At 44.2% G+C, this 16,124-nt stretch overlaps 1 protein-coding gene across 3 annotated transcripts in view; it reads right to left on the reverse strand.

Moving 5' to 3' along the window:
• Positions 1-16,124, reverse strand: part of PCID2 (PCI domain containing 2) — a 321,918-nt gene that overhangs the window by 157,790 nt on the left and 148,004 nt on the right. For all 3 annotated transcript variants that reach the window (XM_086934305.1, XM_086934306.1, XM_086934304.1), the window contains exon 8: positions 12,861-12,964. In XM_086934305.1, coding sequence (XP_086790431.1) covers positions 12,861-12,964 — 104 coding nt within the window. The remainder of the gene's footprint in view (positions 1-12,860; positions 12,965-16,124) is intronic.

A 16,124-nucleotide genomic window follows, 5' to 3' on the forward strand; every position in this document is an offset into this window, starting at 1 on the left:
GCGCCATCTTTAAAGATCTGATTTCAGTTCTCTGAACCGAACAGTTTCTTACAGATTCAGTTTTTGTTACTTTCGGTGTAATTTTACCGCACAGCCAACGACATTTAATAATCGCACATGCTGCATCGTAGAATTTTCTCTCTACGTTGAAATGCTGTACAAAGCTATCTGTATAGATTATACAGGCGTATTGTGGGAGAGGCAGAATTTCGATTGGCAGAGGATATTCTTCTTCATATTCTAAATCATTCAGTTCTTCGTATTGCGGGGCGAAATAGTATTTCACGTCTTCCGCTCCTAGAGAATCTATACACTGTATCCATTTCGGATCCAGTGACACTGTAGGCAGGTTTACTGGGCTGAATAGCGCTTCGAAGGTGGATTCCGCTGTAAGGATATTAATCCGTTTGCCATGTGCTAGTTCTCGTTCATTTGATAATGCGATTTGCACTGCGTTCACAGTTCTTTCTGTGTGACTGAATGTTTTTTCTGCTTGTGTGAACAAGTGAGATTTAATTGAAATTGGTACCTTTTCTCCCTCAATAGAGGTTAGGTACGTGAATCCGCATCTTCCTGGGATGACTCGGATTACAAGATCGATCGTGTTGTCACGTGTATCTAATTTTGTTTTTGCTAACATGTCTGTTTGCAGTGATCTCAAAATTTCTGTGTGTTTTTGAGTCCAATTGATTTGTTTAAAATCAGGTTTAATTAGTTCGTAGAGAGGTTTAACCCTCTCTGCGTAATTTAGGATGTAAGTTCTTCCGAAATTCAGAAAACCTAGAATGGATTGTAAATTCTTCAGCGTTTTTGGAGCTTGGAGTACAGCGCACTTCTCTAAGAAGTTGTCCGCTAGGCTTTTCCCTTCACTTGATAATTCGTACCCTAAAAACAGTACTGTCAGATGGGCAATTCGGGACTTTTTAAAGTTGAATTTGTAACCCTCTGCTGCGAACCCAAGTATAATGGTGTTCACTCTTTTCAAATGAGTATCCAAGTCGTCGTCTGTGAGATAAATATCATCTACGTAAGATAATGCTTCATCATCATAGATTTGTAGTAACTCTGTTACCCTAGCTGAGAATAGTCCTGGGCTGTTCTTGAACCCCTGTGGGAGTCGACAGAATTTTTTCTGCGACCCAAATGCAGAGAAAGCGGTCAAATATCTGCTTTCTGGTGCAATGTTTTGACAAAAGAAGCCATTAGATATGTCTAATGTCGTTTTATATTTTTTCCTAACTATGTTATTCATTAGGGCTGCACTATGCGAGTTCTGTACTGCAAAAGATTTGCAACATGTATTAAGATGTCTGTAGTCCAAAACTAGACGATATGAATTGTCTGGCTTGGAGACAGGAAACAAAGGATTGTTCATTTGAGAGGTGCATGTTTCAATCACCCCCTGGTACTCAAGTTGATCTAAGATCTCCCTGACCTGTTTTTTAGCTTCTTGCTTTATGGGATACTGCCGTTGGGCAGTTGGTTCACTTTTTAGTTGGATTTTGTGAGGAGGTGAATCCTCATCCCATCCTACATGATATTTATACAATGCAGGTGCCTGGGCTACTGCCCATTTCCTTGCATAGGTACTTCCCTGTGTGTCTCTCTCTGCCCTTGTTTCCACCTCCCCTGTCTCGCTCTCTCCTTCTGACCTCCATGCGTTTCTCTCTCTGCCCTTGTTTCCTTCTCTCTCTCGTTCGCTCCCCTTCTAATCCTTGTGTGTGTCTCTCTCTGCCCAAGTATCCATCTTCCCCTCTCTCTCGCCCCTCTTCTGATCTCCAGGGGTGTCTCTCTCCCTCTGCCCTTGTTTCTTTAGCCCCCTCTCTATCTCGTTCAATAGGCCAGCAGATTATTTTTGTAACTGCACTGAGTAGAAGTAATTGTTGTAACCCATGACTGGTACTCGAGTTCATAATGTATAATCTGAGAGTTTATAAAATAACAATGTTTGAAGTGTGTAAATGCCCGCTACGAATCTGAGTGGTGTACTAGCTAGATTGCAAATCGGAGTACAAAGATTACCTTAAAACGGGGCTCAACATTTCTTCATCTGCCTTTCATTTAACCAGCCTTTCCTATATTAGATTTTATAGTTCTCAGTAGATTCTATAGTTTTTTGTTAGAAGCAACGTGCGGTAGTTGTAATCAGAAGTATGGTAATGACAGCATCAACTAATTTGAATCGTGCAAACTGCTATAGTGAGGGAAATTAGTCAAATACACAATAAGGAAGGAAAAGTAAATCGCTTGACCAAAGACACATGTGAGGCAGGCCCCCTAAGTACATACAAGTGTGAGAGAATAAGCTATTGGCACTGTAAATGACAATGCCATTTATTTATCTGTTTTCAAAACAACACATGAATAAAAAGTTTGTCATTTACAATGCCAATAGCTCTAACTTTTGCAAAGGCGAGACCGTTGCATTGTAAATGCTTGTTTTGGAGAGGTATACTGTATTCCTCTGAGATGTCCTGTTTCCGTTTCTTAGGACGGTGTAATGGGGGAGCTGGGGTGGGAGTAACGGAGTCAGAGACCTTGAGTAAGGATTTCAATGAAGGCTTTATTTTTATGTAAGCTTTCCTCCTTCTGCTCGTCAGTCTTTCTCTTGCAAACTCGGCAGGTTCCGTTTTGAAGTTCTTGATGGGCTCCAGAGTGGATAAGCCAGATAGGTCGGATCCTCCGTGTAGAGCGGTAACCAAAAAAAACAAAGAAAAGAAAGGGGAATACTGGGACGTCCGGTATTTGTATATGCGGGCCAGGAGTGAGGGAAACCAGTGCACGGGTGTTTGTACAGTACTACGATAGTGCTCAAGTGCTCGTGTGGGGAAGGGAATTCAGCAGACTGTACACTCTTATATACAAGTATTTACAGGCAGGCTCCTAGTCGGCAGGCTGGACACGCCGTTCCACCCAACCCGCTACCTTGCCCCGTACCTGTAATAGCCACGCTCCTCCCGCGGGAGCGTGGCGGGGCGGCTCGTGGAGATGTTGGCCTCCTGGCTTGATGAAAACGTCTGGGCTCGTCTCGTCCTCTTCTTCCGCTTCTTTCTCAAGGTTCCTCGACTGCTCACTCCTTCTCCGCTCACCAACGCCTTTGTCCTCCGGGGAAACGCTGTCCGTCTTGTTCCGAGTTCGTCCCTCTTTTGATGCAGCTATGACGTTTAGGAGGGGAGGAGTCTCGTCGCGTTGAAAAGCATAATTAAAGGCGCCCTGACCTTTTCCTCCTCGTATTCCCAAAGGTGTTCGCTTTCCGTGGGTTGCCATTCTTCGTGGAGGTAAAGAGAGTCATGCTGTTGAGAGGGGACACAAGTGGGTGACAAGGGGACAGCTGACCACCAGTCTCGTATTTTGTCTTGTCCCTCAGAGGAACGAACCGCCCCGTCACACACCTCCCCCCCTGGAGTCTCCCGATCAGGGAGAGGAAAGACCCTTGAAAGAAAATCTGCATTCCCGTTCTCAGTACCTTTTTTATGGAGCACAGTAAAGGAGTAAGGCTGGAGGGACAGGAACCACCTGAGTACCCTTAGGTTGTGGCTTTGATTTTGGTACATCCATCTCAATGGGGCATGATTGGTCTGAAGGATGAATGGCCTCCCCTCTAGATAGTACTGCAGTTTGTCAATGGCCCACTTTATCGCTAGGCATTCCCGCTCCACCGTGGAATATTTGCACTCTCTGGGAAATAGCTTACGGCTAGCATATAGGATAGGATGCTCTAACCCATCTTCTCCCACCTGTGACAATACAGCCCCAATCCCTACGGCCGAAGCGTCAGTAGCAAGGATGAAGGTCTTAGTAAAATCGGGTGATTCTAAGATTGGGGCGGTGGTTATGGTCTGTTTCAGGCCTTCAAAGGCGTCTCATGCTGCCTGAGAGGGAGCTTGGATCTCTCGGGGTTTGACGTCTTTTGCGGGAGATCAGTGATGAAGGCGGTCTTCTTTCGATCTTCTTCACGGAGGGGCACCTGCCAATACCCTTTTGTGAGGTCCAGGGTGGTAATATAAACGGCATCCCCAAGTTTCTGAACCAATTCATCAACCCGTGGTATAGGGTACGCGTCGAAGGTAGAGATGGCATTAAGAGCTCTGAAGTCCATGCAGAATCGCTTGGATCCATCGGGCTTTGGCACCATCACAATCGGGGAGGCCCAGCTGCTTTTCGAAGGGCTCCAGAGTGGATAAGCCAGATAGGTTGGATCCTCCGTGTAGAGCGGTAACCAAAAAAAACTAAGAAAAGAAAGAGGAGTTACTGGGACGTCCGGTATTTGTATATGCGGGGCCAGGAGTGAGGGAAACCAGTGCACGGGTGTTTATACAGTACTACGATAGTGCTCAAGTGCTCGTGTGGGGAAGGGAATTCAGCAGACAGTACACTCTTATATACAAGTATTTACAGGCAGGCTCCTAGTCGGCAGGTTGGACACGCCGTCCCACCCAACCCGCTACCTTGCCCCGTACCTGTGATAGCCACGCTCCTCCCGCGGGAGCGGGGCGGCTCGTGGAGACGTTGGCCTCCTGGCTTGATGAAAACGCCTGGGCTTGTCTCGTCCTCTTCTTCCGCTTCTTTCTCAAGGTTCCTCGACTGCTCACTCCTTCTCCGCTCCCCAACGCCTTCGTCCTCTGGGGAAACGCCATCCGTCTTGTTCCCGGTTCGTCCCGCTTTTGATGCAGCTGACTCTGACGTTTAGGAGGGGAGGAGTCTCGTCGCGTTGGAAAGCATAATTAAAGGCGCCCTGACTCTTTTCCTCCTCGTATTCCCAAAGGTGTTCGCTTTCCTTGGGTTGCCATTCTTCATGGAGGTAAGGAGAGTCATGCTGCTGAGAGGGGACACAAGCGGTTGACAAGGGGACAGCTGACCACCAGTCTCGTATTTTGTCTTGTCCTCAGAGGAACGACCCGCCCCGTCACAGAAGGGTTGCTACAAGATGTCCAGTTGTTGGATCAATATGCAGTTTCTTCTGCTTGGGATCCATTGGCTCTTGTAAACGAAGTTCTTTAGCTGGTATGTCCTTTTCTTTAGTTCTTTCAGAGGGTATTTTATGGATAGTCTCTGAAGCCTTAAGGAGGAGTGGTTTGTTTTTTCGGTTCCGAATCCTTTTGTGCATGTTGTTTATGTATAAAGACTTGTCTTTTGTTACTTTCAGTTCCGAAGGTTTGTCTTTTGGTTTCAGCTCCGAAGATTTGGGCTTAGTATTGCCGGATCCGAAATTTTGGGTTTGTGAGATTTCGGGTCGGAGTCTTTCGCTGCCGAAGAAGACTTTGGTGCCGGTACCGAAGCATCGGGCCCATGCTTGGATTTGGTTTTTGGTGCCGGAGATGGTGTTTCAGTACCGTGGGGACGGCTTGATCCCAAGCCGGAGGCATTGTCTTTCGGTTTCATAGCCGGGCCGGAGGGCAGGGCATCTGAACCATGTTTTTGGTGTTTCCCTAGGCCCGAGGGCGAAGGAAATACCGGAGCCGTTGTGGGTTTTTCGATGACCTGGGGTTTGTTATTCACAGTTCGTTGATCTGGAGTGATGTGCGAGTCTCCTTCATGTTGGAGTTGTTGGCTTCAGACACAGAGATTTCTTCCTCTTGTTCGGCGCTGTGCTGATGGGAGTCACACTCTTCTCCGAAGATGTTCGCCACCGGGCTAGTGCCGTGTCTCATCTTGTGACGTCGAGCCCGGCTCATGAATCGTTTTCTTTGATCGGAATGATCGACAGGCCTTGTAGCTACTTTCTTCGTGCTCCAGTGATAGGCACAGACTACAGACCTTGTATATATGTGTTGAAATTTAGCACCACTCCCGGGGCATTTTTTAAATGGAGTCCGTTCCATAGACTGCTGGCGTGGTCGTTGCGGGCCGCGTCGAAGCTCCCGATCGAAGTTGTTGGATTTCAATGATGCGCGTCGAAGGGGAAACGTGATCAAAACAACACCGTTGAGGGGGAATGATTGCGTGTCGAAAAGGTTCGAAGATGATACCGGAGCGCAGCAATACACATCCAAACCCGATGGCGGAAAAAAACCAACATGGAAATGGAGTCGATGCCCACGCGCATGATCGTCCTAAGGAGGAGTCACCTACCTCGCGACTACAAAGACTTCTTCCAAGATAAAAACAAAGTGCAAACATCCCAGCCCAACACCAGATGAGAATCTATACACAAGTATACGATCTACAGCTCATATGCCTCGAACATGAGTTTCCGTAAGCTGGCAGATTTGATCAACTCTGAAGATCCATTAATCATATGATCACAGTCCACTAAGCTTCTTGCCGCACAGGGTTTTTCATTCTGAAAATGTTGATCAAGTTTATGGCCCTGAGAAGTAAGAAGATGGAGGGGGACATGGTCAAAATATTAGCTGGGATGCACTTTGTTATATTCATCTCTTATACAGATGCCATGGTGAGATGTCAAGAAGCAATCGTAGAATGTAGTTAATTGGGACCTGCAGTGGTGGAATAAATAACAGTCCTCAAGTGGCCAAGCGTTAGTGGTAGATATCTTTAGTTATTACATGCCTGTTCCAATAATGATGGGGTGTTTGTTACTGTGTACTGGTACAGTACTGGGAAATAGACAACAGACTTCACCTGTAGTGGTTCGGTCTTATGTGAGAGGATGAGGGCAAAGTAGTTTAAGAGCGTTAATGTGCAGCCTATTTGAACTACAAGCACCTCTATGACCGTTGAGCGTTATATTAACAGTAGAAAGATTCATTTTTTCCTAGCCTGGAGTACAGAGTACTGTTTTGTTTGCACTGCTTTAATTTAATTTGTAGGTATAGAGGTCTATTTTCTTTGGGAGGTTCGGTGGACAATGCACAGTGCCTTGAACACTGGAGTGCTTGCAGGACAAGTGTCATGCATTCTCTGGGGTGAAGAAGGAGGAGTAGTAGAGCAGGAGTGTTTTGGATTAGTTGTTTTTGTGGATGATGAAACTAAGATGTGTTGTGTTCTCCATTCTTTAGAGGGTGGTCTTTGTGACTCCATTGCTGGAAAATTGCCTGTGACACCTCTGGATGCAATCCTTTGAGATCTGGTAGGCACCTGGGGCCGAGTTCGCCTACCCTGGCATTAAAATATCCCAACCAGTCATTCACCACTAAAGTAATCCCTTGGCAGTCTAGCCACTTCCAGAGGTGTAAGGCCTTTCGGCACAGGGTCCATCCAGGACCTCATTCCACCTTACTTGTTGCAGTACCACATTGTGGTGATGCTGCTCATGAGCACCTGCACCAGCTTTCCTTTGATGACGGGCAGGAAAGCCTTCAGTGCCACATGATTCATCGTCAACTCCAACAAGTTGAGAAGCTGTCAAGTTTCTGCCGGTGACCAGTGCCCTCTGATCTTCACCTCTCCGAGATGGCCTCCCCAACCCAGCAGTGATGCACCATGACCACGGTCAGCTCTGAATGGGGGGGGGGGGGGGGGGAGGGGGGCAAGGAGAGGGACTTACCATAAATCTAAATGTGGTTAGTAGCCACCAAGCAGATCTTTTGCAATCTCCTCTGTAATCAGGATGCAAACTGACAGATTTCCCTAATATTATCCCCACTGGAGTTTAAGGTACCACTGCAGAGCCCGCTTGTGCCATCTGGCCTGCCACACCAGTAGGATGCCGACAATCCTAGCACCTTCAAAGTCATCCGCACTGAGATCCAGGGCAGAGGCTGAAACATCGGAATCTTACCCAGAATGGCATGTGCTCTCTGTTACGGGAAAAAGACAAGGAATTACACCATATCTTGAACGGCTAAGATGAAAGAAGAGTATGCAAAGGATTAAGGTATGACTTCTGTTCATTTCTAGTAAATCCCAACAAAGCTAGGGGGTACGCCTGTGTCTGGTGGTGGTTAACAACCAGAGCTGGGCATGCCTTCAACAGTTGAGGTAGGGGAAGACTGGTACCCCAACCTCTGTAGATGTGCTCTAACAACCACAATCACTTTTGTGAACAGCAAACAGACATTGGTGAGGCATAAGGAGAAAAGTGCAACCTGAAAATGCACCTGGCCCAACAAGAACCACAGCTGCTGGACGGGGATGTGAAAATAGGCATCCTACAGGGCCAACACAACCATCTTGTCTCCTGGGAAGACAGGACCTGGGCTAGCGTGAGCATCTTCATTTAATACTTCTGCATGAAGGTGTTGAGAGGGTTAAGATCCAAAACATGACAAGGCCTCTTGCTTTCATCGGCACAAAGAAGTAGCAGGAGTAGCATACAGTTCCTACTTCTGAGACTGTATCCTTCTATGTGGTCTTCTTTGCACAAAAGTGCCTGGACTTCCTTTCAGAGGACAGACAGATGGTCCTTTGTCAGCCACCCTGAAGGAAGTGGAAGGCGAGGTGGGGTAGAAAGGAAAGTAAGAGCCAAGCCCAGGAGGATATTTTGAAGGACCAACTTGTCCATCATAATGTACTGCCCCTCCTGGAAGAAATATCGGATACTGCCTCCGCCCAACGTGGTGGCTGTGTGCCGGCAAAGACACACTAATGTGGTTGAATGGTAGCGGTCACAGCAAGGATGGAGGACTGAGCCGCAGGCAGTCCCTGCTGTCCTCCTGGTCTCTGTGAGCTGCAACCTCTGCCATGAAAGTCTTAAAAGCCTAGTGTGCTAAAGGAGGTTTGGAAGGACGGGAACCCTCTGCCTTAGTCATTAAAAGGGCGAAACTGGTCATGGGATTGCTTTGTAGAAACAGACAGCCCCAAGGAAGGTGCCTTAACTCGGCTCTCTTTCAAGTGCTCCAAACGCGAGTCAGCTATGCATCGAAAAAGGTTAGATCTGCCAATGGGCATGTCCACTAAAGAAGCCTGGACGTCCCTGGAAAAAACAGTGTACCTCATCCAGACATGAGGTGGAGAGCCACAATGGTGCCTACTTCACGCCATAAGCAAGCACTAGTGTCCAGTTCTGAGCATACTACTATCTTTGCCGCATTGTGATAATCCTGAACAGTCTGTGTGAGAGACAGTTGAAAGTCATCTGGAACAGCCAGTAAGATCACATCCCAAAGGAAAAGGAATGGGGATAACGGCCAAGGGGGCAGCTGGAATTAACCAATCTTACAGCAAGGCTCAAGGAGGAGAAAATTATTTTCCTAAAAATCTCTATTTGTTTGGACTCGCATTCGGGAGGAGTGGTAGAAAAAGCATTCCGTTTGACCCGGATGGCGGATGTTTGAACCAACAGACTCTCCAGAGTGGGATGTTGAGTTAGGATGGTAGGGTAAACCAGGCACAGGGCAATGGTGATGGGCAACCAGTCATTTAATGGGCGACTCTGAATAGGGCTTTGTCTAGGTGTCCAAACCGGTATCAGTAAGTACTTCGTTGAATGGTTAACAGTAGTTCAATGGGGCCCTGAGAAGTTTGCAAGGCTTTGGTCAATACAGTGGCTTTCACTTCATGGTTGGAAATTGAAGGTCTAATACTTCAGCTGCCAGGGAAAGAGGTGCCTTACTCTGTAGAAGGAACCTCGGGCGCAATAAAATGATGTAGAGAGTCTGAGTCCTACCATGCAGTAAGGGCAAAGAATTAGAGTCAGCGAGATTACAAGATGTTGCAAGCCGGTCGGCGCCTGGTGCAACTTCGGTCACTAGTTCGGAGTTAGATAGCACTGTAGGCTGTATACGGTCATCTGGCGTCGATGCGAGCAGGCACCAAAGTCAGTGTTAGAGCCGGAGTGGATACACGGGGTAAAGATAGTGCAGGTGTAAGTCCGACTGGAAGCCCATGTGATTTCTTGGCACCTGAAAGTGCACCACGGAGAACCCGTAAAGTGCTATAGCATAGCCTCTCTGAAGGCATCTCCTAGCTGGCTCGTTGCCAACAGACATGAAAAGTCAGAGCATCGGGACCAGAGATGGAAATGGCTCAGATGGAAATCGGGACTGCAACAAAGAGGGCCGTTGATGTCCTCATAACCTCTCTGGAGTTTGCGAGTAGTGGGTGAGAGTTGTTTTCAGTTTTGATTACTAATGTTTCTTCTTTGAATTACCCAAACAAGGAACTTCAGAACCAGGAACATGACCATCCTTTGGAATTGTTATGTTTGGCGAGATAGAGTTTGGCTTTGTGTTTCCGTACAGCTTTCAAGTTCCTCTGGGAGCAGTTTCCACATTCCTTGGAGTCATGGCTGCAGAGGCATCATAAACGGACTTTGTGCAGGTCCATCACAAACATTTATTTGTGACAGTTCCTGTACAGTTAAACCCGGTGGTTTAGGGTGTGACATTTTTCTTGCTCACCGGATAATTAGTTGACGAAATGTATGGTCAAGGCCTGGGAGAGGCTCCTGATACACGTCGGAAGGCACGGAAAGAAAGGAACTGCTATCAGCGTGCAGGTGGGACACTTATACGAAGCTCCGCCTGTCAATTCTAAAGTGGAGCGACATTGGTGCAGATCCACATGATCCTACCAGCGCACCGGAGACGGGCTCTGACACTTTTCAGATACAGTATGACACCCATGGATTATTCAAAAAGTCGGGAATCTAGGGTTATAAGTATCCTTCAGAAAAACTTTGATATCAAGACTGAGACAGAACAGCTGGTACAACTATCTGCAGTACTAATTAAAACAGCTGTAGTAAAAGCTATGGTCACAAAGGAAATTGGTAGCACAGTCAGTTTTTGGCCATATAAATAGGATAGAGTGACACAGAATGGAAGTTCACTACCTGGTCAGAGGCAGAGCCAACAGGAAATATGCAGATTTGAATGCTCTTGCAGGTGGTCACCTTTACGTTGTTTTAATGGAACAGAATTTATTAGAATTACCAGGTTGTTTGGTAATTAAAGAACAAACTAACCTTCCAATTAGCAGGCTCTCATTTTCCATCCATTCCCCCGTAGCCACCTTGCTAAATTGGCTAGCAGATCGCAAATTAAAAAGCAATATCCACTGATAAGAAGTACAATAATAGCCTCATTCCATGATATTTCTCAGACCAAATCGATAAGGAAAAAATAAAACACTACTGTTCATAACAAAAAAAATAACGAGATCAAGATTAAGAAAAACAAAAAAGTATTCAGGCACAACCGATTGAGCGTGTGAAAGAAAATATATTGGAGACACTCTACCAGGTGATGTGGCTGGATAAGTAAATGGTAAAATACATTAATGCTTTCATAACACGCCCCCAGCATGACAGGTGACTCTGAAAGGCTACTTAAGCAAGACAAAGGTCTCTTTTCTTATGCACGAAATATATCAGATTAGAAAAGCATTTGGAGGGCTTCTAATTAGTGATAGAGAAGAAATGCAAACTAGAAAAAGAAAGGCAAATATGGCAGTTCAAAGTAATGTCTCGGTCATTGCGAGTAGAAGTTTGAAACATCCAAAATACCTGACACTACTTCAAAAAAATATGCACCAAATGTTTGCGTGGTGAGACAATCACTCAATAACTTCATACCAAATCCTGAAAATGAACGAAGGCAAATGTTGACTTCACAAACAACGTAAATATAGAAATAAATATGTAATTTTTTTAAATCTTCAGCTTTCTAGGTATCATCTTTGTAAGTAATTTTATTTTGGAGCGGACCCTGGGTTTGCTCCTTGGTACTTTACATTTGATAATAGATTCATAAACATCCATTACTGTTATCGTTTTACAAAGAGCTTTTCTGTCTCCTGTTTTCCTTTTTTTAGGAATGCCTTGCAAAGCACAGAAGACTATGGGCCAGATGTAGGTAATTCCGATTTACCTACTCTTAAATACCGAATCATACCAATTCGGTATTTAAGAGTAGGTAAATTGGAAGTAGGCAGATTTAGGTAATTTTTATTTTTCAATTACCGATTCTGTAAGATTCGGTATTTACCGAATCGGTAAATACCAAATCGGTATTTCCCATTGATTCCTATGGGCCGGTATTTCCTATTGATTCCTATGGGCCTTGAAGGCCATAGGAATCAATGGGAAATACCGAATCGGTATTTACCGTTTCGGTAAAAACCGAATCCTGGCAGGGGGAACGGGGTGTCACTTTGACACCCTGTAGCACCCCAATTGCAGGCTTGTGTGCCATGTGGCACACATACATGCCCTAAGGGCATGTCTGTGTGTCACATGGCATAGGTGTACATGCACAGATGTGCATGTACACTGGAATTCGGTATTTTACCACCCAATAGGATTGGGTGGTAAAATAAGAATTGCTAAGGGTTTGTGGCACAGCAAACTGTGCCATCTACATCTGGAAATACCGATTCGGTAAATATTCTGAGTCGGTATTTTACTGAATCTGTAAATTTACCGATTCAGTAAATATTCCGAGTCGGTATTTTACCGAATCTGTAAATTTACCGAATCGGTAAATTTACAGATTCGGTAAAATTCGGGCCCCCTACATCTCAAAAACCAATTACAAGTCGGTAACGGCCGAAATCGGCCGTTACCGACTGGTAATTGGCGACCTACATCTGGCCCTAAGTGATCTCTAGTACATCTATTTCCTGTTGAACTCGCACTTCAACACATTTTCTTATTTTTAAACTATTCATATTATCTGAGTTTTTACTAAATGTTTATTATTACCTGCCCTAGTATCCTGTTTTTTTAATACATATTTTAGTTATTTTCCCACAACAAGACCGGGACGAAATGGATTATCGGCAAACTTGCAATGGGATCAATTCCATGAACATTTTATACATTTTGCAGTTGCACCTTTTTGAATATGTGAACATTTTTAAATAGTGTTTATTTCTCAGACAGGCACAGTATCAGTTTTAGTTCTAATGTATAGAAGGAAGTGTACGGGTTTACCCATCAAAAAGTCTCACAATGATTATAAATAAACTGTGGTTTTGCAAACAATAAAATACAGGAAAAAACAGAAATGACTCACGTGTCACTGGCACAGACTCTGAAGCAACTCATTAGGATTTCCGCTGCCTTTTCCAACATATCCCCAAGTTTTCCTTTTCCTTTCTTTACTAACTGCTGATCAGCCTAGTGAGAAATTAAGACAGCATTTAGACTTGACAATCAATTATCAAGTCCTGATTATATACTTCCAGCACAACTAACTGTAATATTCTAGGAAGTGCACGCCATATCTTGAAAGAAGCATTGGTAAAGTCAAGAGCTCTGGCATTGGGCACCAGTCTTTTGGCTTTGTCAATGCTGATTTTGTTTTGTCATAGTTTTAAACCTTTACTTTTGGGGATGCTGGCGGGGGCAAAAATATTTTGTTGGTCTCAAAGCCCACACTACGATTTCATTGCCTTTCACTTAAGAGAAATATTTTGTGTAGAAATGTACTTTTTGTGAAGAAGAGTGAAGTTAGCCAAAAGTCTGCCACTGCTGTAAACTGGAATGTGTGTGAATGACATAGTAGCATACCAATGGATGAAGTGGGCTGAATGAAACTCTGTTAGTATATCATATATATATATATATATATAAGACTTTATTAGAATCTAATGCTTTTGGCCAACACCACACCTAAAAACACCTGATCAAAGTGAACTCTGCTGGAAATTAATAAATGCATTATGTTGCCATATACCGGTAACAGCAGAGTCAGGAAATGGAAACACATCATCTTTATGAAGGAACCATCAGTTTGGACATGGTTATTGATATCCCAATGCAATCTGAAGGCATTCCACAGGGCACCAGGCAAATCATAGTTGGAGGAGGCCTGTTCGGAACAACTTTGAATGTATTACCCACTTCCAACTAATTCAAGCCCTTATGAGACAAAACAATATTCAAACGTGCGCTAAATTTTCAGAAACAGTGCCACACAAAAACAGCCGAAAGCTCAGGCTGATCAGCATACAGCAGCTAAAGACTACCTGAAGATAGTTTGAACAAGCGTTGCATTTTTTACACTGGAGTCTAAATTTCTTATCTTCCAACAAAATATTTTAAGTGCAATTCATTGTCTAACCACCCAGTTCTTCTCACTGTATGGAAACACACGCTAATCGTGAACTGGAGTAAGTTTAGTGGGCTAGTGCATAATCACGTCAAATTGTAACTTCAATTGCTGCATATTCCTAACCACATAAAACCTACTTTACAGCTAGCATTCTCAATTCAGCAATACAAATTAAAAGACTACTCTCAGGATTTTCATCATTCCCGCTGGTTAAACCTGATCATTTTCTCCTACATTCCTTCCCCCTGACTTTTCACCTGCACTCCATCCTTGCTTGGACTGATAAGGAGTCTTCTCTACTTTCACTAATGTACAAGTTCTGCAAGGACTCTGGGGCACGTCATCCAGGATCATCCCTTTCATGCCTCCCTTTCAATATTTATGTACATATCTTTCTACTATACCGGGTGAACTTCCAAATGTATGCTGACAACACATACATCCACTTCCTCTTGAAAAATGGCCTAGAGAATCAAAAACATTATTTAGTCGTTTTCCACAGTATGAAGGAAAGCTTCCTGTGCATGAACGGTGCTATGACTGAAATCAGTCATCTGACACCAAGTCCAACTAACTACTGTTTAGTTGGTGATCACGTTTTAAGATTCCACCTGCCAACTCTCCTAACCTAAGAAGTTAGAGATTATTTTGATGCCAACATCGCTTTTGCTGCCTAAATCAACCCTATTTCAATTGGTTGTAATATGCAGTTCTCACTTCTGTTAAAAATCCCTCCCACTTCCTCATATCAACCACAGAGTTGAGATGACTAAAGCCCTCCTACTAGCACACCATATCTATTGCAATATTATGTGTTCTAGTTTTTCAAAAACAATTCATTGTCAAGCTCCAAAGAATTCAGAACGAGGCTGCCAGACAGTGCCTCCCTCTGTGAAAGCAAGATCAAATTAACCCGACCTTAAAGTACTCTGCTGAATCCTAGTCAATGCCAAGATAACATGTGAGGTTCTGTGCAGTGCTCTGTGTATTTTCAGTAACTGGTTCCTCACTATGCCCCAAGACCTCGTGACCAATGTTTGCCTGCCAGATAAACAAACACTAGTTTAATAGGATGGAACACAAAAAGATTACTGGGTGTGCATAAACCTGCAAATAGAAATACCCTTAGCAAAGGAACAGAAACCAATTACAAGAGGTTCAGGAAGCATCTAAAGCCTCAACTTTTCAGACCAGCCTTAAATGATCTCAACAAAATACAAAAGTTGGAAAGAAAGAATTTCGGAAATGGTTTCTCCAATGTCAAAGTTTACACAAGGGCTTCCTATTGCCTTTATATATAGTGTCCAGCTGTGTTAAGCACAGTGAAGTTGCCAAATGGACAGATACAGTGCTTTGTAAAACTCCTAAAAGAATTTAGAGGAAGTTTTGCAATCAACCTATTCACCGTGGCGCAAATTCCACCGTTTGTGCAGGTGATTTATGCCTGGCGTGGTTCGGACGGCCCCTGGCCGTCCTAAATACACGTCCAGCGTGACATCGGACGCCACCGGCCATCCGACGCACGCAAAGGGTTAAAGTCTTGCACTTGCAGGAAGGCACCTGCTGTCATAAGACCCTTCAATATTTCACAGATGATGGTGCTGGGAAAAGTGTAAGGCTCCACTTCTAAGTGGTGTACAACCACACTTATTAGTATTGTACAACCAAACAAAGCAATTGATTCACAGCTTAGATTTTTTTCACCACTATTCTTAAAACACATTTCTGATTAGGACAGAGTTATTCTATAGCAGAAAGTGCAGGTGTATTTGCCCACTCTGATCAACTCTGGTATTTCTAATCATTTGGCCTCAACTTCTTGTTGACATGTTTGGAAATAGCCTGTAGGCAATGCTCATCTTGGGCCAGATGAGAACACAGAATGCAGCAGCTCATATGTAGTGATTATCTTTAGTTTTGGATGTAACATCATTCCACACTGAACAGAGAAGCAATTAGGCATAATCTTCGCCACCAAAATCCATAAGAAGTTTCTAAAATGGTCTTTAAAGCTTTGGAATGCATGGGACATCTGTATTTGTGGTCACGCATGGCGGCAACATACAGAACCATCAGACTAGGTATGCCTGATCATAGGTGCTACATCAAATGCTAGGTGTGTGTGCACATTAAAGTGCAGCAGCAATGATATTAACTCATCCACTATAATAGAGATGCACATAAATATCATAATTCTTCTGCTTAATTGCTTGCATACCTTAT

Source organism: Lissotriton vulgaris, chromosome 8 (assembly GCF_964263255.1).
Source record: "Lissotriton vulgaris chromosome 8, aLisVul1.2, whole genome shotgun sequence".
NCBI classification, from domain to species: domain Eukaryota; kingdom Metazoa; phylum Chordata; class Amphibia; order Caudata; family Salamandridae; genus Lissotriton; species Lissotriton vulgaris.